Consider the following 25637-nt stretch of genomic DNA (forward strand, 5'->3'; position numbering starts at 1 on the left):
AAGAAAGAAGTCCCAATAAGTTCTAGTCAAAGTCAGAATATGACATTCTTACAATTAGCCTACTCTCCGTCTCAAACAACGGATTAAACACGATAGAAATGACTTCTCTGTTCCTGCTTTGGCTTTTGGCACATGTAACCCAAAAAGCTCACCTTTTACGCACGCAATTATCCTAGCTGGCTGTCGTCTAACTAGGAAAAGCTCGTCTTAAGTGCTCTAAAGTGAATATTTGCCCGAGGATCCGTCTCTACAAAATCATCAAAAGGAGATTTTTTTAAAAGAGAAATATAGATGAAAAAGTAGAAAAGTAGCCTCTCTCCATCGAAAGCAACCCCTCCAAGGAAAGCACACGGCCGCTTACCGTGTTGTGGGTGGGGGGTGTTGTCTCGCTCGGTCGGTGATCCAGCAAGGAGAGGTTAAGGCGATGTGGTGACTCCTGTCTGTCAAGGCGGATTTATATAGGTCTGATTGCGGTGACAATAGGGATCGCTTGAGTTACCTGTCTATGGATCGAATTCTAACTGCCCGCCCCTGATCCAATTTCCCAGCTAACTAATTAACCTTTACTAGCCTATTTATAACGCCCAGGGACACAGAGAGACCGGACCGTGGACATATGTAACGCCCTTGCAAATAGCAAATTAAGTTAAAAAGCGCGTTCTTCTCCCCATCCACCACCACCACTCCCCCTCTGTCAACCCCTCCTCCTTCTCTTTCTCCTCCTCCTCCTCCTCTCACCTCTAGAATTATACAGTACACAGTAAATGCAGGGAGGCTGTAATGTAACTGCAATCGCTCTATCCCTCCCCCCTCCCATACAGATATCATTTTACAGGCAGCAGTCCAATACTGTGCGCATCTTAGCCACATACAGTAGCACTGCAAATTAGGCCCCTATCATTACATTTGAGGTGAGCTATGGGAAATAAAATCTAACCCATGACATTCAACCTAAAGTCTCGCAGACAGGAGTCACCTAAGAGGTCAGCACATACACAAACCATTTGAGTCTGGTCTGCCTTGGACATAAAAAAAATCTTCTATTTCCATTCCTTTATTCCAGTGACTGTAAGTTTCCTATTTTTGTTTTTCAGTCTTCACAACTTATTCCCGTTATGTTTTCACAACATATCCCAGTACGATTCCCCAAATCTATCATTACAACACAAGATCAGCCATCAATCTCCATCATACCTTAGTCAGGACAACCTTTTCTCAATGTTCCACTGATGTTCCTCATTGAGCAAACGTCAACCATCATACTCCTTTTCTGTATTCCACCATTCATATTTTAATACCTGCTTAATCACACATTTTCTTTAACATGTTTGTACTACTTTCTTTGTCTATGTTAAATGTCTTGCATTAGGAGGGCCACCTTAAGCCATTATGCGGTTTTTTTCCCCACACATTTCAGTTATGTGTTTTATGTTTTTGTTAACTTCCAATCAAATTATATCGATCTTTTTTTTACTGATCTACTATGTTTGTTCTGATGTGCAATAAAAACATAAAAACAACAACAACATCCACCTGGCTTATAGTAGATTAGAGTCAGATTCACACACAACACATGGCGGTTCAGATCATCTCCAGTCAATTGAACTGTAAAACAACACATCAAACACACCGAGCCACTCATCACTGAATGTCAGGGATGCCGGTGCTTTGGAGCAGCCTCAGACATGACAGGGGGACACAGACTCACTAAATTGCTTTGTCAAGCGTGCTGATGAAGGCACCTGAGGTCACCCCTCTGCTGTGGTTGTCCTGTCCTGCCTTTGGTGATGATGATGCATTATGTGCAATGTCCCGGGCCTTCCTGTGAACAATGTAAATAGAGGTATTGCCAGTCAGAGGTCATACAGAGCTGAGCACTGGCTTGATTTTGATCATTTGATCATTGTGTTTTTCTTCCTGTAAGCCGTATAGCTGCACACTAAACTTTTTTTTTTGTCTGTGCAATATGTCTTGTTGCAAAATGACCAATTCGGGTTGTATTTTCGTGGGGCGTTTGTGGCCCCCAGCGGCTCTGACACAAACAAATTCAGGGGTCATTAAGCCCATTCCTGAGAGAGTGTTCTCTGCAGCAGCACAAGGGAAAAAAAGGTTATTTCTCTTCATGTTGTAAGGTTAGTTGAAGGTGCACATAGCAGTGCGTGCGTGTGTGTGTGTGTGTGTGTGTGTGTGTGTGTGTGTGTGTGTGTGTGTGTGTGTGTGTGTGTGTGTGTGCGTGTGTGTGTGTGTGTGTGTGTGTGTGTGTGCGTGTGCGTGTGCGTGTGCGTGTGTGTGTGTGTGTGTGTTTGTGTGAAAGAGAAAGAGAAATAGACAGACAGACAGACAGACAAACAGGCAATGGTAGAAATGGTTTATGGAAACATGAGATGCTCAAGTTCAATGAACAGTCGGTCCACAGTGCTGACCATTAGACAGTGCAACCTCGGCCCCAATTAGTGTCACTTCCCAAAGTGTCTCCAACATATCTGCAACCGGATACCTGGGGATATCCTTGAATGTAACTTAAGGTACAGGGTCACAGCAGCCCTGGGCAAGCTCTCTCACACATTAGAACGTGTCAGCTGGCGACCTCCAAATGCAACCAATGTTGGCCTGGTGCTGTGTCATGACATGCGCTAAAGAGCCTCTTAAACATTATTCAGAGGCCTGCAGACGGAGAACAAATATGAGCCAAATAAAAATTAGTCAAAATACATTTACATAGTTGTCTCATGAAATGATCATGATCCATTGTGATATGATTCAATTATCGCCCAAATAAGTTTTGCTGGTATTAATCAAGAACAGGTGTTTCAAGCTCTCGGGGAAGAATCCTTTTGGTCTTTCATTTTGGATAAAAGCTTGCGGCCTATCCCCGGTGGTTTGTCATTGCATTGTGAGCCTTTCGTCCTAAACCTAACCCCGGTGCCAACTTGTTAATGGGGCCCCTCAACGAGTTATGTCCGATCATCAGTGATCTCCAAGTCAAGCTGAACTCCTGAGCAGCTAAAGAGAAACCCAATCATCTCCTCTCGTAGTGTGTGTGTGTGTGTGTGTGTGTGTGTGTGTGTGTGTGTGTGTGTGTGTGTGTGTGTGTGTGTGTGTGTGTGTGTGTGTGTGTGTGTGTGTGTGTGTGTGTGTGTGTGTGTGTGTGATAAAGAGCCTGAGGACACCGGATGGAGAGCTGCGACGCAACCTTTGCCCACACCCGGTGCATGATGTCTTATGCCATGTTGATACCTCACAGACTATACTGTTACCAGGCGATCATTTATTCATTTACATTTGCTAATGTTCTTTACAAGCCTCACCCCTAAAGTAGGCTATAGATTGGCAGAGAGGATGGCGCCCCAATTTTCAGTCCTTCTGGCCTCTTTCGGATAGATACAGTTTTTTTGTTTTGTTTAAAGGTGCTACGAGGAACTTTTAAATATTTCTGAAACAGTCTGATTTTACCTCTGATGATTATAAATGACATGTAACAGCAAACGAGACCATCGGTGCAAATAATGCTATTTTTATATAGTTTTTCACAATGCCTTTGTCATGGGAACGCGTACACTCACCCAGTAACAACAGCTGGCATAGTAAAAATACTACCTCTTTTGTCCAAAGGGGGTGCAATAATTACCAAAAACTGACAGTTTAAGTGATAATACACTAATATAGGGGAGAGTGGGGTGAGTTGTTCAACTTTTTACTCAAAGTGACTTTAAAGTTAGACCTTGACATTTATGTCTTCAACTGAAATTTGTGGGTATATTGCAGGATGTGGTGCATCCCTGGCAACAATAACTTTGGATCTGAAATAAACTGTTTAAGAAATATAGCTTTCGGAAAAAAGTGTTCTCTTGGCACAACTTGCCCCCGGTGCGGGGCAAGTTGTACCTTTGGAGAGAATACGTTGGGGTAAATTGTTCCTTTGACATACAGTATATCTCATAAACTGTAATGCTATATAAAAGCAAGACAAATCCATTAGAAAATGACTCATTTAAGGTTTATTTTAAGTAAATATTTTACAACGAATGAAGGTCAATTTTCTTAAACAAAGCCTAGCAGGTCTAGATGGTTTTACCTGCAAAGCTCACAATGACAAAGGCACCAGCAGACTCATCATCATCATTCTGGCCATCTGAACTCTCATCAGTGGTGTTGTTAAAGGTGCTGTAAGCGGAATGGTTCTTTTAGCTAACTTCCACTGCAGTTAGCAGTCCCCTCGCTCGTCCCTACCCTACGTCACCACAGTAATGCACTGCGGTCTTCAAGCAGCGAGTTATCTAGCATCACCTCAGATCCATAAGTGTGATAAAACATGATAAAAACCATCAAAACAGACATTGGGAAGGATTTTTACCTGCTCCGCCATTGTAGTCGCATAAACATTCACCCATGTGTCGCTCTGGCGTGGACCGGCAGTGAGACCATGAGTGAGACGGGTTTCGGTTTGTATCGTTCTCTCTTGTGATTAGATATTAATTTCGGGATCCCCGAAAAGTTTATATGCCGATTACATGCAGAGCAGCTGACTGAGAGATCGGCTTTATGAAACGAGCACATTATGTAAGTGATCACTGTATGAATAAAGAGTGATTTAACACTTATATTAACATAAATAAACCGCTTACTTCACCTTTAAGTGAAATGGAGATGTCAGTCTTTTCTGCGCTACTGTAGACAATCACTTTCTTTTTGGTGACCAGCATATACACCTCCGGCCCTTTGGCACAAATCACCCTAACCCCAACATTTTGGAAAAATGAGCATGATGCACCAGTTTAGAACTAACATTGTGCTAACTGTGTATAGACTCATAGTGTAGCATACTAAAGCACTAAAACATGTGTAAAATGTTGTCAAACTTGTCTATAATCGTTCAGACACAATTATCAAAAGACCTTGAGCATAGAAAGTGTGCTTTGAAAGTCATAAAACAGTTTTTTTAGCTTAAATGTGCTTACCTCTCAGTCCGTGTGTCTCACTTCTTTAAGCCCAGTTCAGACCGAAGATTCGTCCCGCAACGAGACGGTTTTAGAACGTTGCAGGGGAAAAGTCGTAGCAATGTGAACTGCTCGTTGCAGCGCGGCTAATGCCGTTGCAAGGAGTCGCAGAAGATTCAACATGTCAAATCGCCAGGTCCAGTTTTGGAACGTCTCAGCCCGTCCGGTCTCACAGAGTTGCGAGTTGCACTGGGCTTTACAGGATGAGTCAAATGGATGGCTCTTCAAAAATATGTGGTTACATGACCAATTTCTTCTATGGTTTTCTAGAAACAAGGGGTGGCACTACTTGCCCCCTGACACAACCCACCCCACTCTCCCCTACTTGTATTATTATATTCCATTTCTAACACGTCTGTTCTGAAAATTCCCTTTACACACTGCACCTTTTAAAAAGGATGACAATCAGTTAAGATTTAAAAAATATCATAAATTGCAGTTGAGTTGGACTTTATTATTCTAATTTGCTTGGTGTCTGTCTGATGTGATATGAATACTTAAGGGCCTCTGTAATTCAATATAGGCTTTTCTCCTGCGAAGGCTGTGGTTGAAGGAATCAAATGTCCCAACAGATGTAATTTTCTTTAGCAGGTAATTTAATGGAACTTGTGTCTTGCCTCTGGCTGGTGCCCAGACTTCTTCTGTTACTGTAATGGACGTAACACCATCTAGTGTCTGAAGGATGGCGCTGCATGACACAAAACAAACAGTGCAGAAGTGTGTGGGCACACGTTTTATGTGTCTTTAAGACTTAGAGTTTCATTTTGCCGTATAAGTGAGATGTTTATATCTAAGTGTTGTGTCTTATTGGGCCTGTGTGCAAGGTTTTGACACAGTGAGCCAAATTCTGCAACATATTTGTAAGCATATGGCAAAAACTGTAAATTAAAACCAAACAATCCCTTTTCAGAACGGTGTTTAGCATCAAACTGATATACACACAAACTCATAAACAAACATTACAGTCAAATAAGGGAACAATGGTCATCAAAAAATAGTGTTTTTACTGTAAGACTGGCGTGGTTGGATTCTCAATAATTTCACAGTTTGGATACTGCCTCCTTTTTGGGTCTGGCCACATCGCCTTATCTGCATCACATGTATAGTCATCCTTTGAGAAGCTACTGCTAAGATATTGCCTGATATCCGGTCTAAATGTCCTTACAGTATTAGGGAGCTATTGTGCAGCAACACAGATTGCGCAGGATTCTCTGCCAGCCAGCCTCCTTCATTGTTACTGCCTCTATGTTGCCAAAGTTCTCACAAAGGAACTGAGCTCACCTGATGTCTATTTGTAGTGCTAAGGCTCGGGCTGATTGGTATTCAATTATTATTATTTTTTTTTGAATGTGTGTGAATGTGTGTGTATGTTTTTCCAAATTGAGATGTGTTTTGTATTTTACAGGAAGAAATTGTGTTTGTAGTGTTGATGCTTTTGTTTAGGAAATGGTTACAAAAGTTCATGGTTGTGATGCTTTGGTCATAGAATAGATTTTTAGTGTTTAAGCATTTTGTAAAAATATAGTCTTTATTGTGCTTGTAATTTAAACTTTGGAGGACCAATTCAAGTTTTTAACCATCAGAGTAGGACTTTTTGCCCAGTCTTCACTTCTGTAAAGGGCTGTTTAAGGGTTAACACTTGGTTTTAAGGTTCATGTTTGAGTAAGGTGTAGGTAATTGGGTAAGTGTCAGGGTTTGTTTTTGGCCTTTATTTGTGAAAAATAAAGTTAGGGAACAAGCTAGCCCCTTGTACCCTAACTTTAACTGTAGTTAGCAGTATGGTGACAAAGATAGAAATACAAGGGGGCGCCCTTAGCTCAGTTGTATTGGGCGTCCCCCCATGGGCCTCGGCCAGCAGCAGACCCGGGTTCGATTCCAGCCCGCGGTCGTTCTCTGCATGTCACTCCCCTCTCTGCCCCATTTCAACTCTGTCTCTACACCATCAATAAAGCATGAAAATGCAAAACAAATATCTTTAAAAAATATATATATACACTCAACAAAAATATAAACGCAACACTTTTGTTTTTGCTCCCATTTTTCATGAGATGGACTTAAAGATCTAAAATTCATTCCAGATACACAATATTACCATTTCTCTCAAACATTGTTCACAAATCTGTCTAAATGTGTGATAGTGAGCACTTCTGCTTTGCAGAGATAATCCATCACCTCACAGGTGTGCCACATCAAGATGCTGATCTGACATCATGATTAGTGCACAGGTGTACCTTAGACTGTCCACAATAAAAGGCCACTCTGAAATGTGCATTTTTTTGCTTTATTGGGGGTCTGGGGACTCAGAACCAGTCAGTATCTGGTGTGACCACCATTTGCCTCATGCAGTGCAACACATCTTCTTCGCATAGAGTTTATCAGATTGTCAATTGTGGCCTGTGGAATGTTGGTCCACTCCTCTTCAATGGCTGTTGCTGGATATTAGTGGGAAGTGGTGCACGCTGTCGTATACGCCGGTCAAGCACATCCCAAACATGCTCAATGGGTGACATGTCCGGTGAGTATGCTGGCCATGCAAGAACTGGGACATTTTCAGCTTCCAAGAATTGTGTACAGATCCTTGCAACATGGGGCCGTGCATTATCTTGCTGAAACGTGAGGTGATGTTCATGGATGTATGGCACAACAATGGGCCTCAGAATCTCATCACGGTATCTCTGTGCATTCAAAATGCCATCAATAAAATGCACCTGTGTTCTTCGTCCATAACAGATGCCTGCCCATACCATAACCCCACCACCACCATGGGCCACTCGATCCACAACATTGACATCAGCAAAGCGCTCACCCACACAACGCCACACACGTCAAGACCCCGATGAGGACGACGAGCATGCAGTTGAGCTTCCCTGAGACGGTTTCTGACAGTTTGTGCAGAAATTGTTTGGTTATGCAAACCAATTGTTTCAGCAGCTTTCTCAGTGGCTGGTCTCAGACGATCTTGGAGGTGAACCTGCTGGATGTGGAGGTCCTGGGCTGGTGTGGTTACACGTGGTCTGCGGTTGTGAGGCCGGTTGGATGTGCTGCCATATTCTCTGAAACGCCTTTGGAGACGGCTTATGGTGGAGAAATGAACATTCAATGCACGAGCAACAGATCTGGTTGACATTCCTGCTGTCAGCATGCCAATTGCACGCTCCCTCAATGCTTGTGGCATCTGTGGCATTTTGCTGTGAGACAAAACTGCACATTTCAGGGTGGCCTTTTATTGTGGACAGTCTAAGGCACACCTGTGCACTAATCATGATGTCAGATCAGCATCTTGATGTGGCACACCTGTGAGGTGGGATGGATTATCTCAGCAAAGCAGAAGTGCTCACTATCACACATTTAGACAGATTTGTGAACAATGTTTGAGAGAAATGGTAATATTGTGTATCTGGAATGAATTTTAGATCTTTAAGTCCATCTCATTAAAAATGGGAGCAAAAACAAAAGTGTTGCCTTTATATTTTTGTTGAGTGTATATAGAAGTACAAGGGTGTGTGTGTGTGTGTGTGTGTCCGTGTGCGTGTGTGTGCATTTGCGTGCATGTGTGTGTGTGTGTGTGTGTGTGTGTGTGTGTGTGTGTGTGATAGAGAGAGATGTTGTCAGATGTTCCACATTGATGAAGAATAAAAAAGAGAGTTTCAAAACCATGTGACCGTAGCAGAAGAATATTTATTCTTTTTTGCCGTTTGTTCCTGGAAAGTGCATCATAGATTTTACAGTAAGCAAAATTCATATTTAAGACATGAACACAACCGAGCGACATTCACAATCATCATTTTTCTTTGGACAGTGTGTTGCATAGGAGTTAACGTCTCCTCAGCAAATGTATAAAAATCATTTATATTCAGATGAAAAGGGAGGGGGAGGTCGACGTGGGCTTTTGTTGTTCCATGGGAGCAGGTCTTGTTGGTCAGTTGCCACTTTATGCCTTAACCATTAAAGCGAACTCTGCAGGTAGACAAAAGGAAAACACACTGTTGGCATTTGCTTTTCGACAAAGGACATCTCTTGGGAAAGAGTGAAGGAGGGTCCATACATACCATCAACACCAAGCATGCCATCACCGTCGGTGTCACCGACTTTGAGGAATGCCTTGGTCTCAGCGGGGGTGAGCTCGCGTGCACCTGCCTTGAAGTTCTGCAGGAACAGCCTGCGGACAGAAACAGTTTGGTGTTTAGTTCACTGACCCCAGCCACCTCTGGCTCACACACACACACAAGTGTTGAAATCGTTTAATGGATATAATGAAACTAAAATGAAGAACCAACATGTAGCCAAAATCTTGTTCTATTCCCTCTCATAGAAAAATAAGCTTCATCCAGGGGGGCATAGAAGGTTTGTATAGCCTATATTATTCACTCTTGTTATATCAGAACAGGAGCTGCAAGAATGCTTTTTGAATGAAGTGGTCTGTTGTGTGGATATCTGTTGACAAAGGGTTCCCCCTAGCGTTGTGTTCGCTGGATGTGTGAGTATCTTACTTGAGCTCATCCTCCTCAATGAAGCCACTCTTGTCCTGGTCAATGATGTAGAAGGCCTTCTTCACGTCCTCAGAGGACTTGTCATGCATGCCGCATGCCTTGAAGAACTTCTTGTGATCGAAAGTGCCAGCGTCTGAAATGAATGAGTAGTTTGTTACTAAAAGGAAAAAGAATCCATACTGCACAAAAAGCATATTGCTCCATACAATAAGATACACAGGTGTTTGGAACTTGAAGTGTCACCTTTGCACCCGGCCAGGGCTGCAGCGATTGCATCATCCTTGAGTACTCCTGCGAAGGCCATTTTGATCTGCAAATCAAATAATAGCCATGATTGTACCTTTACAGCATATTGTGTACAAGTCATTAATTGCATTAGATAACATACTGAATATCAATCACATAAACACTTTAATACAACAGAGCAGAACCCACCCCCAGCAAAAATACTTAGAAAAGACACTGAAGCGACAACGTCTACTACTCTATATAAGATATGTTCAAAAGTGATTAAAACGGTTAAATGTAGTCCAACAAAGTCCAAGGCCACCTTGGTCCACATTTGGACCAAATCAGATTAAACACAACCCAATTACAACTTCTATTCAGGGCTATATAAAGGCAAGCACAGATTTAGAACTATGACCTCTGGAGTTTGGAGGGACCACTCCATAATTTGAATAACAGGTCGGGTCCGATGCTAAAATAACATCAATATGTATATAGGTCTGAATCAAAAGCTGTGTATTATTCCAAATGGAAAATAAAATAGATTGGAATAGGAACGCTTCAGTTTTTCTGAGGGCAAATTAGGAATCCACTTGTCTCTGAGTGGCTTGTTTGATGTTGCATCTCCATATCCAACTCGAGAGGCTGATAGATTCTACAGATGCTGGGAGGTCTGACCAGTAATCCATGTCTTCATGCAGCTGAAGCTCCCACAAATACAAAAAAGGTTTTCTTTCTCCCTTTCTTTCTTTCTCTCTCTTTCTTTTTTTTTCTTTCTTTAGATGCTGCAGCTGCGACGCAAAGTCCGTATGTTCACAAGTGTGTGTGTTCTCAAAGATGCCAAGCCTTGCCTTCTCTCACTCAAACTCACCTCGGTTTAGGCTAGTCTTTGCTTTACGGGGTACGGATGGTAGAGACGGGTCTACTGCAGTGATCCTCCTGGTGCTCCCTTTGACTTTTTATAGTTTCACTCCATTGAAACATGAGGCATAAGATAACTGACACCGTCGGGGTGGGGGTGGGGGGGGGGTGGCAAGAACTCAACCTGTGGCCAGAGAGCGCTCTATTTTAAGTTTCACAAATGAAGACGCTTAAAAGGTGCGTTTGAAGAAGTCTTCAATGTACCCCCACTGCTAAGAATAGGCCCGTGCACTGCTGAGGCGGGCGAATTGGATGTCCTGCTGGAAACACACAGCCCTATTCAGGAGGCTGGATATTTGTATGAGCGGGCTTAAGTGGTTGTTACTACTTGGTTGTTTTCCCACTTTTCACGCATCATTGTTGATTTTGGACTGTTGTGTTCGTGATTGACTTTAAGTCTAACGTGTATACATATCTCTAAATAGCCTACATGGATATAATATTGAGGCCAGTGTCAGAATGTGCAAAAATGATTTAGTCAAAGTATTGTGTTTTGACAGGTTAAGACTGTATCTGGGAGGATACAGCAGCTTTGCAGTATAGATTTAAATTGGTCAAAGTGGACTTAATGATTTTTGGAAACACCCCTCCTCAATATATGATTATGGATGACCTATTTTCTCTGTAAGTCTATAATACTTGTTATTCTAATAACCTGTTTAGACTGTTCATATTGTTAGGCACATGTGCATGTCAAGTTTCACAAGGGAAAGAAAAATGGTAAAAGGAAATTCTGACTGGCTCATCTTACCGGGCTACATTACTGAATGGTGTATCGTTTTATATTTGAATGAGTGTGTGCAAATCAAAAGATTGTATATAATAAAAGTAAAAAGGTGCTGAGGACCACTTTGGCCTGTAGGTGGCAGCAGCCTGCTGTCACCATGCCTCTTTTTGTTTTGACCACTGGTTGATAGAAACAAGCTCAGGGTGTCATCTGAGAGGATGGAAGAGTTTACATACTGCTGACTTAAGCGCATTGTGTTCATAACTTTTCCAGGAATTGTACCTTGACTTTAATAGACTGATACCCCAATACAATGTATTCATGTGCCAAAGCATGTGTATTGAACATTACCATAAAATAGAAAAAATAAATTGAATATTTTGTTAAGGAGCCCCTCAGACCACCAAAGATCTGCATCAATGCAACAAATTCAAACCTCTTAAAGCTTCAGCTGATGCAACATTGGCTTTTAATAGCCCTCCTGTTGCCACAGTGTATCATCTAATTGACTACGCAGCAGTTGGTGGAGACCTTGGAAAAAAACCAGCTAATTACGCTACGTGTGACAGCTATCCATCAGAGCTACTGGGTCGGGTATAGCAAAGGCTCAGGCCCATTGGCACTGTTTGCCAGCTCCTCTGTAGAGACCTTTTTTTTTTTTTTACATTAAGCAAGACCCATTTGTCTGTGTTGGATACAGCTGAGCAATACAAAGACGACTGAGCTCAAGCAGGTGACTTTAAACCAAAAGAGTATTTATTCCTGGTTTCTCACTCTCCCTCAAAAAAGTACAGGTGGTATTGTACAGTTTGCAAGTCATTTTTCAAACATATTACACATCAACAAAAACAGTGCAATATGTGTTCCATGTTGAGAAATAAGCCGCAGGCAACTCATAAATAAGTTATATAAAAAATATTTTTTTCAGCTGATGATTACTGAATCTTGCAAGGACCTCGCAGTTCCATGAAAAGAAGGGGATCTTGGTCAATGGATATTTATGCCTTTACGAGGGCAGCGAACTCTGTGAAAGTAGAATAAAACTGCCATTAGAAGTGAACAAAAGTGTATTCAGATTCTTAAGTCATTGTGGTGGTGTGATCTAGACTAACACAGTCTCTGAAGGAGGCTATGTGTAAAGGTGAGTTGCATGAATATATGTTCAAAATGACTGTAGTGCAGATTCATGTAGGTTTGATGTTAGTTCTATGTGTTGTATATGTATGCTCTGCTCCATTCAGTGAAGTGTTGGACAGTGTACTCTTATCTTACCATCCATTCCGATCATGCCATCACCATCACTGTCGGCGGCGTTGAGGAAAGCCTTGGTCTCCTTTTCGGTGAGTGCTCTGGCACCAGCAGAGAAGGTCTGCAGGAAGAGCCTGACAGGTGGACAAATACAAGCAATTAAAACATCATGAAAACAAATCTTAGACTGTATTGTTCATTGTAAATCACTGTGCAGAAGGCGCATCCTTTAAATCCTCCTCTGGGTTTGAGGTTGGAAGACAGTATGTAATGTATGAAGTTGTAGAAACATACAGACTTCATCGGACATGGTCTTTCTTTAATTTTCTTAATTTAGTTTGATCTCAAGGTTCAAGGCGAAGTTACAAAGTGTCCAAATAAGCTACCCATGTGTTTTCACAATAACAAGACACAATAACATTAGATGGGATATATATCTGTGGCGCCACATAGGCTGTTGCTTGCTTTAGTGTGCTTTGCTGGAGTGTCTTACTTGAGCTCATCCTCCTCAATGAAGCCGCTCATGTCCTGGTCAATGATGGCGAAGGCCTTCTTCACCTCATCAGAGGACTTGGCGGACAGGCCGCATGCCTTGAAGAACTTCTTGTAGTCGAAGGAGTCGGCAGCTGGAATAGACATTTTAACACGGTTAGCACAGACACAACACAGGACTTGAGTGTTGATGTAACAGGATAACTGTGGCTGGCAGCTTTTATGAAACCTTCAGCAACTGAGAGCGTGCCATGTGTGATCATGTTGTGATCTCAGCCAATCTGTTCTAGTTGTGTGTTTGTTTTCCAAATCAAATTTGAGATTAAATGTGAAAATAATGATTAAAGTATATGCACATACTAATAATGAGGGTGAAGACATGCGTCCAGTGTATCTATAGTGTGCTTAATGAAGATAGCAAAGCTCACCTGCGCAGCCGGCAATAGCGGCCTTGATTTCATCGTCCTTGAGTACACCGGCGAAGGCCATTTTTTATTCTGAGGGAACGAAAGGAGACAATGCTCAGGGTTAGATATGCATCCACAATCCAATACAGTCATATTATTCCATTGCAAACATATATTCTTTAAAGCAAAGACCTATAATTACTTAACTAACTTTTAAAACTCAGTGGGTCTTAGACACTTGTTTTCCTATATCTTTTTAATCATCCTCTTCGATGGGCTTAAGTGGGGCTTGCCAGTAATACACAAGGATATTCCTCCTCTACCTTCCCAAGGGAATATAACTTCTGGCACCATTAACACTGTACTAGAAAGCATCTAAGAACACAAACAAATAAACAAAAAAAATCTCAGGCATTTCCAAAGCCTCTTGTTTAAGTAATTGCTTTAGTTTGCAAACCCTGTCACGACGCCTCCTGTTTTTAATGGGCTAAATAACTTATTTCTCTGCCATCAGATGTCTGATCACACACATGTCTGCTGCCTGTGTTGATCCCAACGCGTTGCTGCCATGGTACTAAACAGATGATGCTCCCACTGAGAGGCAACATGAGCGAATGCCACCAATGCTCAACGCAGCAGGGAAAATGCACTGCAGTGATGTCAAAACGCCATGTCAAAAGCTTTGGATGAGATTCTTTTTTCTTATCCGGTTAAAAGAGATCATGTAAGATGGCGCAATTATCATCCAGAAAAGTTGATCCTTTTCGCACTGATTGTGCTCCGTGTAGCTGCTGGCTAGCGGTCCCATTTCTCCCTACGGTTGTAGTCCACAGGGATCTCCTGGTCTGAATCCCTTTCCTCCCAGTGCATTCTGCCACTCACCTTTTGAGCTGCGTTGAGGAGAGAGTGAAAACCAAGGCGGATTCAAGTGAATTTACCCAGCCCCTTTCCCTCTCTCTTATATATCCTTGAGCAACACCATTTACAGAGCTTTGAGTGCCAGTATCAGGTACCAAGATGCATGGGTTTCGAAAAAATGTGTCTACTAGTCTCGACCTATTTTTAGGTGAACAAATGAGGATGCTAACCATGTGTGCGTGTAGGCCATATAGCTAGACGTGTGGAAACTTGAGGAGACCCGCTGCTCACTGACTTCACGGGACGTGTCGCAATAATGTGATTTATAACTAACATCCCAGATACTGATTTCAATGACGCAATCTTCATCTGAGAGTATATTTGAAATGAATGGAGATGTGTGTGTGTGTGTGTGTGTGAGAGAGAGAGTGTGTGGGTCACGGATCATATCCAATTGTGTCCACTACATCACATTAATTGGCACCAGGCACTCACTTCAGATGCCACTCACGTTCCCGAGGAAATATTTTATTCGCGGCTTAAGCAATAGCATTTGAGACCACTCAAAAATGGAAAATGCATATGGAGGGAAAGGTCAAAAACACACATTACTATTTTATGTATCTCCTTTAGCTTTAATTGTAGCCTTTTATGATTATAGGCTATAGGCCTAAAGACACGTTATTCTCTGGTAGACAACTTCTTAGAATTTAGGCCTACATTGAGTTTGCAAATTATCTTCTGCGGTAGGCTATATAGGCTATATGTTATCATATTGGCCATTCACATGCATTATTATTCTGCAGTATAGTCGCCTGTATTGGTAGGTTACTGTATATCTTTATTAATTTGCAATAGGCCTATGTGATTGTGATTTTGACTGCTAGTGGCATGTGTCTGTTTCCAATGTAGGCCTATTTAGTGTCTTTCTCAGTTTTTATCACGAGTTGATTTGAAATCATTGTAGGGCTGTCAATCATTGCAGCTGAGGAATTGCGGTTGCAGCTCCGCCCTGAGACGGTCATGGATGACATACTTGCGGCCCCTGCAAATGTGCTGTTGTGTGACATGCGCTAGCTGCAGGGCCCCCGTATATTTGAGTCGAGTTTCATACTAACCCGCCGGGTCCCTGCCTAGGGTGATGCGCCAATCATTCAGAGTGTGACAGCGTGCGTGAACACGTGAACACGTTAGCAAAATGTTGACAACTCATTTCACTTTACTGCGAAGTACGCGCCTCGACTGATACAAGCGCAGCTCATTTTTCTAAAGTGCTTAGGCCTGTTGGCAATTTAATTGTGGCTATGTGCTAAGATCTGAATGGCTGCGATTAATTTGAAAAGCAGTCATTGAGAATGGGGTTTTACCATCACATTTTTTTTAGTACAGCTCAGTAGTGTCAATAGACTCTTAATACACAGTTTGTATTCTATTAGTGGAGAATAAAAATCAACCGCTTAGAAACAGCATCTTCTGCATGTCGCTGTGTGCAAGATAATATAGTGAAAAGTATTTTAGGATTTATGACTCAATCTCAATACATTACAGAAGGAGAAAGAAATGGACCAGGGCACAGCAACCTCATGTCTTGAACACATTTATTATTCCATTACAGGTATACCTGATTGATTAAACACACACACACACACACACACACACACACACACACACACACACACACACACACACACACACACACATAACTTATGTCCAGTTGAAGCCGTCCATCAGACAAACATCTTGTGCATTATTGCATCACATCAACAGGGAGAGCAGCAGGCAGGGACAGAATATCTGTGGTCTCTGGTCTTTGCATCAAACAATGTAGAAGGTCAGGATTTCCATGAGAAAGCCACAAATTCAAAAACAGGGAAAGACAGCCACGGCCACAGATGCTTATTTTTCTTAGTTCAGGATAGCACAGAACTCTGTGGGGGGGAAAAAAGAAAGAGTGGGTTCAGACATTAAACAACAAATGATCCTTTGGATCGTTGGTTCAATGATACATGTACAGTGTTTTTGTATGGGCTTTTTATAGGCTGCAATTTCAGCACCAAGTAATGGACAGCTCCCCCTATGCAGATGGCTCCTATTCTCATCTGCCGACAGCTTTTTCAGAACTCCCCCCCCCCACACCCATGCACCCACCTTCCATTCCAATTTTTCCATCGCCGTCCTTGTCTCCTGCAGCCATCAGAGCCTTGGTCTCAGCCACAGTCAGCTCCCTCGCCCCCGGAGAGAAATTCTGGAGGAACAGTCTGGTAGGGTGAGCAAAAAGAATTATCAGCGAGAAGTTCAGCCTTGTATAATTGTGCACACTGATGGCATTTTCTCTTCCCCCATCACTCACTCACTCACTCACTCACTCACTCACTCACTCACTCACTCACTCACTCACTCACACACTCACTCACTCACTCACTCACTCACTCACTCACTCACTCACTCACTTACTCACTCACTCACTCACTCACTCACTCACTCACTCACTCACTCACTCACTCACTCACTCACTCACTCACTCATATTCATTCACAGTGGAAATGCAGCTGCATTCATACGGGGGCCTCTGCCTGAGGGCCATCACAAAGGAGTTAACAGCATGATGTTACACACACACACACGTACAGACACAGCCTTTGCTCTATTATCCCTTACATCACACCCTTGCACGCACACTCTCCTTACTTGAGCTCCTCCTCTTCAATGTATCCACTCCTGTCTTGGTCCAGAACTGCAAACACTTTCCCCCCATCCACCTCAGATAAGCCGTTCAGTCCCACTCGTGCAAAGAAGGACTTGTGGTCAAATGTGCCTGGAGCTTTAACAGGGCGAAAGACGTAGAAAGCAAGAGAAAGACATGGCAGACGTGGGGAGTGAGAGGTCAGTCACAGAATGACAAGAAAGCAAGGACGGCGAGGGGCCTGAATAGAGATGTCAGATGTACTCACGCTACGCTCAGATGACTTTCTATTCTTCAAGCAATGACATTTACTAATACACTCCCCCCCCACCCCCCCTTGTAGTGCATCACTGTCCTATACCATAGAATCAATGTCATTGTGTCATTGAGACAGTAAGAGCACACTGAATGTTGCCCACGGGGTCTGATGCAAAAACCTCAATGTTAAAAATGCTCTTTATATATCACGCCGTTTTTGAGCGGAAATTCTGATGGAGGGTGGACTTGCATTCAAGTAATTGAAAATAATATGCTGAATAAGTCTTGCAGCCACAGTTTGAGAAATGAAAAGATTGACACTATGATTCAAAAGAAGAAATAATCCCGTGAAAAGGGAGGGGCCATCTTTAAGAACATTTATTTCTACCCTCTGAGAATAAAACATTTTTGATTCTGTTCTTTAAATAAAATAATTGAAATACTGCTGCTTTAACATCATACATGCAAAAAAAATACTGTTTAAAGCGCTGATATTTTTTATTGGAGTGGCTGAGCTGTGTTTGCTCTTTCATTCAGACATCACTTGCTAGAGATAAATCAATGAGTGATTTGGGATGTGAGGCTTTGTCGAGCTCGTGTGATTTTGATTTATTTATTTTTTTCATGCTCAACACAAACACTCTCGTATCCGGGTGCGGCAACAGCTCACCTGCCATATGGCTGCCTGGTTACCTGCTTGCTTCCTGTCCCCACAGTGTACAAAACATCACACAGTTATCCCTTTTGGGAGTGGGAGTGGGTTTAATAATCTATCTCTCTCTTTCTCTCTATATCTCTCTGTAATATATGTGTGGATGTATGTTAAATTACTGTAAAGTATGTTTTCTTGCGTGTTCAACTAGACGTGTGTAAAGTGTGTCTCTCCCTGGACGCAAGTGTGTTTGTGTGTGTGTGTGTGTGTGTGTATGTGTGTGTGTGTGTGTGTGTGTGTGTGTGTGTGTGTGTGTGTGTGTGTGTGTGTGTGCTGTCTGACTCACTTTGACAAGCCTGAACTGCAGCCTCGATTTCCTCCTCGCTCAGCATCCCTGCAAATGCCATGGTCCTCTGTAGCAGCCGGAGGATACAGATCTGCAAGCACGGAGCAAATGCAACGAGACAGTGAATGGAACTGGTGCAGGTTTTTTCTGCTGTCAGGTACCTGTGTCAGATTAAAAGCAGTCCAAATAAAACTTGCGGATATAGATTAAGCATAATCACTCATCGGTGGGTAGTTTTCAGGTACATTGACACTCCAAAAACAAGGTGCTGAGCTGCACCCTTTATCGGGAGGGTTGTGCCATTTTGACAGCATGGTAAAAACACATTTACAAAAGATATAACACTGTGTTGTTTGTTTCCTCAAAGAGAGAAACAGACAGATTGCATCATATGACATGGATTCAATAATGAGATAATTGGCTGATAGTCCAAGCTTTGTTTTACAAAATGAAATAATGTTTCTCCCCTAAACGTTTTTGCAGCTTGAGGGAGCAAAGGCAGAGATGGTTGAAAACCCTATTTTTTTTTTTTTTACTCCATCCTTTTCTTTAAAATAACTGAGATGCTCAAAGGCACAAACACGTACAGAACTGCCATTTATCATCACACAACCTTCAAACGTGCACATGAATTTGCAAATGAAATCTTGCTACTCACAGTTCTTTTCGGGTGAGGTTTACTTTGCACTCCCTGAGCCTTTGATGATGTGCAGATCTCCGTCTCTCTTGCTTTGTGCCTGTAAGTCACCGACTCTCTCTTTGCAGCTTGGCGATCCAGAGTGCAGAAAGCAACCTGACGTATCTCTCCTCAAACCCAGGGAGATTTACCCCACGCCGGAGAGTCCCTCCTCCTCCTCCTTCATCAGTTAATCAGAGCAGATAATCTTCTCACTGGCAGCGTTTGTAAACTTAAGAAAGCCTTAAATACAATGTAAACTGTTTAAAAAAATTAAATAAAAAAGTTGTACAAAAATAATGACATTCCAATCATATGATCATAAATATAAGTGTATTTTAAACAGTGCAACATGTTCATTTAAATCTGTCCCACCATTTCTGCTCTTACAGCTACTGCTACAACAACTACACATTATGTTTACATTGTCAAATAACATTAATATTTATTTATAATTATTCTTTTTATTATTTCGGACAATTCCACACAATACACAATTATCTCTTTCACATCATACATCTTACTTTGTGTTGTCCGAAGGGTGACGGAAGAAGCCAAAGGCTTATCAGGTCCCGCCCCCATTATTCCCCAATATAGGAAAACTGATATAGAATACAGGTGCATAAGGAACTCAGGATATGTGTTCATTATCAATCAGCAAAATGTATTCTTAATTGTATTAATATTTATGTCTGGTTATTTTAAAATGTACACTGGAAACACAGAAATATGCATTTGTCATATTGTAAGACATTTTTAAAGGTGGAGCCAGTGATTCTGGAGAGTGCTTGTTGTCAAAATCCTTTTTTTCTTTGTCAAAAATCAGTGAATACCTCATCACAATACGCTACCTGTCTCTACGTTGTGAGCGCTGGAAAAAATATTCTAATGTTTAATAAACAGCCTAGGCTCTGTAAAAAGGCATGCTGCTAGCTAGGGGGGCCCCCTTTGTTAACAAAACAATGTTTAAGATTAAACAAAACATAAACTTTTCTGATATAGGCCTATTAATTAGGCTATTAAGGTTTAATCACAATTTATAAAAAATAAATTATCCTGTGCTATCGTTTGCAAGTCATGAAAGCAATAACAGTCCGGGGAAAACGTACAGATGCCTACAGAGGTATTGTTGTCTTAATTAGGATCAATAGTCTACTTGATTATTTAAGAGTAGCCTATCTTATATCCTATAGGCCTATGCAGCTAAATTGTGACTGCTATAGGCTACAAGTAGCCAATTTAATCACAGGGGTACAATTGAGTTTCGCATTAGCCTCATTCTAACAGCAATATTCATATGAAGTTATGGAGAAAGAAATGAAGTCATGATATAGGCTATAGATCATGGGGCCTAAAGCAGCATCAGTGCACTGGTCAAATTACACTTTCCACCCATTAAATGCAGCATGGTAGCCTAGTTTATGGCTGGTCGTAAAACCAGAAATAAACATTTCATATGGAGGTCTTCTTTCCTCTCCAGTAGACTGTTGCGTGCCTCACATGGTTGGCAAGTGACTGGATGTAAAGGTAAAAAAGCTTCCTTAGGCTTTGATACAAAGCACGGGATTTACATGGCTGATAACAAAGCTAAAAGCTGATAGGCTCTGTGTGTTTAACCTGAAGGTATTCTTCGTTGTGATTGGCTCGAGTGCCTGTCAATTATCAACTATTACGCCTCATTCCGTGATGTGACGTTGTACAGGAAGATGGCGCTTTGGAGGATAGGTGTTTCATGACAGTCGGGGCTATTGATTAATTTCCTTTAGCTATGTTTATATAAATAACACTTCGGCACATACACCAAATATGATAGGTCGTGAAAGGTGAGCGCTCACTTTGTCTTTATGGACAACGGAACGCTATTATTTCGTAACGGTGTCTGCTGCCGTCAGCTGAAACTGTTAGCATTGGCGTGCTAGCCGAAGCTAGTTAGCCGGAGAACAGTAACTTGCTAACGTTAGACAGACAGTTAATATGCTTCTTTATGTAGCCTACACTGACTTTAACCTGATTATCAATGATTAACATACTTAATTTGGCGACAAGTCAGCCATTTACTGTGTAGGACGACGAGTACAATTAGATAACATTTGGTTAGCTAAGCTAAGAGGATGAAGAGCCGCCATGGATGTGTTTTGTTGCTCGCCAGTGGGATTTTTCTTTCGGCGTTGTTGCTGTCTGAAGGTGCTCCTCTTCGGTATCCTCACAAATCAGGTGAGACTTCCGACCACCCGCCGATGCACATCTAAGCTAGTGCTTGTCCATTCACTATAACTCTTTGTTTATCCTTCTGCTTAGCTAGCAGGTGTTTCTGTTAGCTAATGTTTCCTTAAAGCTAACAACACAACAACCTGGCTACATTTCTCCATGACATTTCCTGCTGCTGCCCAGTAAACACATTCTTCTGTCTATGGATACATTGTTTCTTTGATGCCGGAAGTGTACTGCAGAGGAATTCGACCTTCTCTCTATATGGAATGATATGTCTTTTTAATTAAGGTTAAAAAGGAAAGTAACAGCATATCATCGTCACGACTCAGCTCAGTTGAAAGCAAAACCAAACCTTTAAACTTTTCCTTAACCACAACTCAGAAAATACTTATTAACCCAGTGTTGTTTGATTCTGACAGATATCTAACACGAATAAATCAGTCTCAAGGTAGAAGTGATTTGCCTGGGATAATGGAGTGCAGCCTGTGTTCACTGGAGGTACAGATATGTTAACCAGTCAATGACATTCAACCAAGTTTATGGGACAATGGAATGGATGTAGGCCTATACCGGCATGGAAGTGGTGAACCTTGAATAACCTCTTTCATGTTGATTACAGTGCCTTGGCACTTTTCCTGTATCGCAGGTTTTGTCTCGGGAGTGATTATTTCAGGAGAAATTAAAGTGTATTCATGAATGAAAACCTGTTCTCATGGTATGATGGGCCAGTGTCATATGTAAACACTTGTAAACACTCGTTGAATAAGAGACTGTTGGCAAGGACAGAAATAAATTGCTTTGTAATTCATTTCCGGCAGTCTTTGATACTAATGACGGATTGCTTTTGTTATTGATAGTGGATCAACAGGAAATTAATTGATGGCAATTGAGGTTGGTGACATCTGTAAAGTCACGTATAAAGTACAACATATAAAAAACTAATCTTATAATTACTCAAAGATTAGTATCATGTGGGTGTACTTAATTATACCACATTATAAATAGACTGTTTTCGGAACAATATTGGGATTTTGATTACGAAGATGAAGCACTTACAAAAATAATACTTATGTTGTGGTTGCCATATATACTTGAAGTCAAGTGGTTTTATTTCACTGTTTTCAATCAGTTTTTTTTGCAGTTTCTCTTGGTATCATATAACCTGCTTCCTTGTGAGAAATCATTAGACTTTTATGAATATGCTGTAGTGGGGCTCGCTAATGTGTAACCGTGAGACATTCCAATCTTATCAGCAGCAGTCAATGATTAGCAACATGTTGTTTGCCCAATCATAAATACAGCATAGTGGACAACTGATGTTGCAATATTGGCATGCTTTTTATGTTTTTATTACATATAAACCTGTTCTTTGCCCCCACTTCTCAAATCTTCATTTACCATTGCATCCAGATGTGGTTCAGTAGTACTTCACTGTTTAAAAGCTTTGATTTACGTTATGGAATGTGGGAAAGTCATGTGACATGTGCTCTGTTTCACACACAACATGGACACAGGTATAGGCAGGTACATTTCACCCAGAGTTGTAACTGTAGTAACAACAGTCAGGTGATGGTGGCATGTCTACTCTAGTCTGTAATTCAAGGTGGACATTGGCCTTAACCTTCCACTATGTAAATCAGTGTTTTACGGACTACCACCCCAGGCTGTAGGGGCTGTGGCTTTGCACTGACAGAGCCCTTTCACTCAAGTCCAGTTTCTTGCTTTTTACTTAATTTATTTCTTACGTATTTTACAACCAAACATGTTATGGAGTTGTGACAGTATGTTACATAAGTACGGTATTGGCCTTGCCCGTGTATGTATTTTATTACTCTGCCATCTCATGATGACCAGTTTATAATCTTGTGATCACTAGATAACAAAGCTTGTTCGACTATTTTCTTTTGATATTACATAATGTCATGAATGGAAACAACCTTTAGTTGTGATGGGGTGATTATCTAATGATCTCGATATAACACTTGTTTTCTTGTCATAGAATTTAAAATTGAAGATACCGGCCTGAGTATTAAAGGTAATGAGTGGGAACGTATTTTGTTAACCCATGTTTGCTGATTTTGAAATTGTAAAGACAAGAGCAGCCATAAGTATTGGCTGCTTCAGATCGCTGTGCTCTTCATTTCATAGATTAAACTTGGCTGCTGCTTCCCATCGTAGCAGACTGACAATTCCTACTTCCGTAGCCAAACCCAAACATGTCATCCAGACAATGCCACCCTTCATCCTGCATATGTTACTCACAGCACACAGACATCCACTTTTGTTCACACTGATGGGTGAAATCTGCAAAAAAAAAATGGGTCAGCTCCCCCCCTCTGCATGAATGCCTACTGAAATATGCAGTGAAACCGAAATAAGACCTGGCAGCTTCCTGCTGTATTGCTCCCAAAAACCCAGTGGAGTCATTTGGTGGGACCTGCCAAGTCATAATATGAACCCATGACTCAGATAAGGCCTAAGTAAGGAGCACTGATCCCATGTAGAGCTGCCGTGACCCGGCTTCTGTTCTTTTCTATCTGAATGCTCTCTGGGTGTCCTGCACTGCCTGGAACCCCGTCGCTCAAACAGACTGGGCTGTTTTTCTATCAAAAAACAAATAAAACTGCCTTTTACAGCCAAGTGTTTTTCACAGGATTGTTGTGAAGCTAAGCGTTGGCTTGATTTTAAAGCCAATAGGAATTATCTCTGAACTAAATGCTCCTGCAAAAGATGGATACTCATTTTGTATCTGTGGCTCTCAAACCTCACCAGTTGAACTAACAATGCACCTAAAAGTGACAAAATATGTTCAAATAGAGATTTAGATTCCCTTTGAGGATTTGATCAGTTTCTCCTAACTGGAAGGCTATTACTGCTCTCCCTTTAGAGTTAAGGCCAGGACACACCGGCCCGATAATCGGCGTCGTAGAGTCGGAAGGGGGCGGGGACACGAATCTGTTTGGTGTGTGCCGTGAAATCGGTCGTCGTAGATGTCGTCGGGCTTCTTTTGAGCCGACGAACATGTTCAATCGGCGGCGGGCTGTCTTTCAGTTGGAGCAATTTGATTTGTGGAGGGCTAGCGAATCAGTGAAGCCCGGAAGTGAGGCGGGTAGCACAAACAGCTAACAACAGTTAGCCATCGTTTTAATGTGTTTGTTTGTTTCGTTCAGCGAGTACTCACATGCATCAACCCTTGTTGACTGCTCGACACCATGCTTGACACTCTCTGCTAAAAATGCTGCTCTTTATGGTCAGGGCTGTACAGTGCGACAGTTTTGATCGCATTTGCTACTGAAATTGATCACGTGCGATGATGAATACAAGTACACTCGCACGAGTGCTAATGAGCAGATGCTGTCTGTTTGAGACACAGAGGAGTGCTGCACAACACTGCTTAGAGGGCTCTACATTAACACTCTCCAAATTCGGGTAAATGTAGTCTTAGGCAAGTAAGTTATTGAGTCCACCCTCCACTTTGGCTGGTGAAAGATGTGTGCTCGGGACCTAGCGTCTACACTTCACCAACGGTAATAACCGGAAGGAGACGGCACGCAGTTAAGTTAGCGCGTGTGCAAACAAAACATTTCCTGTGCGCCTTCACATTAAAAGCATGTTACTAGCCAAACGTGAGTTGACTTTTTTGAAGCCGGTAAGAACAGGAAGTTCGTGCTTCACAGCCCTGCAGTGCGCTGGCTTGAAAATCAACTGCTTCAGCTGCAGAGAGCAGTCAACAACAGTAGTCTATTTAAACAAAGTTTGAAATAACTGATAAGCCACTGAAGAACTACTCCCAACACATTCACAACAACCTATTTAACTTATCCTAAATTGTACCAATATGTATACTTATTTATTTAATAGGCTATATGTTTTAAAGTTAGGTTTTAATTAACAGAAGGACATTTACCAAAAATGTTTATTATTATGAATATAATAATGATATGTATATACAAAAAATATATAGATATTAATTTTATGGGGAGAAATATTTCTGAATCAGCAACAAATTGCAATTGGCAGGCAGGTTAGATTATTTTGTCTAAATTACAATCAGTGCACCCCTATTAATTTTTCTACAATTATTACTGCACACACTAGGATATGACATTAATTGAGAGTTTCAAATGAGACCAAGATGACAGGCTAAAAGGTAATTAGAGCGAAATGCATGGGTTAAGGTTATGCAAGTTTTCGATCATACTTTGTGTGCTACTGAATTTATTTTATGTGCTACTGATTTTTTTTGCTTGCTAGCACCAGTGCTACCACCTAAAAAAATAAGCGTACAGCCCTGGATTTAATGCTTCGACACTGTTGTGAACAGTGAAATTGTAGTTTTCCCTCCAGAATATAATTGTACCATCAACATCTTTAATTGTTGATTCCCTTTTCTATATTGCAATCTCTAGCACAGTAGATAGTTTTTGCTAAGTAATCTTATAG

The 25637-nt window shown here is 41.5% G+C and overlaps 4 protein-coding genes across 4 annotated transcripts in view; 1 reads left to right on the forward strand and 3 right to left on the reverse strand.

Annotated features, from left to right (window-relative positions):
• Positions 1-8655: 8655 nt before the first annotated feature.
• Positions 8656-10668, reverse strand: LOC307263091 (parvalbumin beta-like). The gene is made up of 5 exons (XM_080044143.1): positions 10587-10668; positions 9731-9797; positions 9488-9620; positions 9047-9156; positions 8656-8954 (listed from the first exon to the last, which is right to left on the reverse strand). The coding sequence occupies exons 2-5, from the start codon at positions 9789-9791 to the stop codon at positions 8929-8931; spliced, it is 330 nt and encodes a 109-aa protein (XP_079900269.1). The 5' UTR covers positions 9792-9797; positions 10587-10668; the 3' UTR covers positions 8656-8928.
• Positions 10669-12361: 1693 nt separating this feature from the next.
• Positions 12362-13592, reverse strand: LOC307263092 (parvalbumin beta-1-like; the record flags this gene model as incomplete). Its single annotated transcript, XM_080044144.1, has 4 exons — positions 12362-12387; positions 12636-12745; positions 13105-13237; positions 13532-13592. The coding sequence occupies 4 exons, from the start codon at positions 13590-13592 to the stop codon at positions 12362-12364; spliced, it is 330 nt and encodes a 109-aa protein (XP_079900270.1).
• Positions 13593-16273: 2681 nt separating this feature from the next.
• On the reverse strand, positions 16274-18368 carry pvalb5 (parvalbumin 5; the record flags this gene model as incomplete). The annotated part of the gene is made up of 4 exons (XM_080044608.1): positions 16274-16296; positions 16517-16626; positions 17057-17189; positions 18308-18368. The coding sequence occupies 4 exons, from the start codon at positions 18366-18368 to the stop codon at positions 16274-16276; spliced, it is 327 nt and encodes a 108-aa protein (XP_079900734.1).
• A 2362-nt stretch (positions 18369-20730) lies between these two features.
• Positions 20731-25637, forward strand: part of lmtk2 (lemur tyrosine kinase 2) — a 35692-nt gene continuing 30785 nt past the window's right edge. The window contains exon 1 of the mRNA XM_080044316.1: positions 20731-21197. Within this exon, the coding sequence (XP_079900442.1) occupies positions 21095-21197 (103 nt within the window). The 5' untranslated portion in view covers positions 20731-21094. The remainder of the gene's footprint in view (positions 21198-25637) is intronic.

The sequence above is a fragment of the Ammodytes marinus genome (assembly GCF_949987685.1).
Source record: "Ammodytes marinus genome assembly, chromosome: 16".
NCBI classification, from domain to species: domain Eukaryota; kingdom Metazoa; phylum Chordata; class Actinopteri; order Uranoscopiformes; family Ammodytidae; genus Ammodytes; species Ammodytes marinus.

Bases quoted from the DNA above. Each gene is read 5' to 3' on its own strand.
- LOC307263091 (XM_080044143.1), bottom strand. From the start codon at position 9,791: ATGGCCTTCGCAGGAGTACTCAAGGATGATGCAATCGCTGCAGCCCTG. The intron at 9,621-9,730 runs GTGACACTTCAA...CATTCATTTCAG, and splicing joins AGCCCTGGCCGGGTGCAAAG to ACGCTGGCACTTTCGATCAC. The intron at 8,955-9,046 runs GTATGTATGGAC...GTCTACCTGCAG, and splicing joins TGGCATGCTTGGTGTTGATG to AGTTCGCTTTAATGGTTAAG.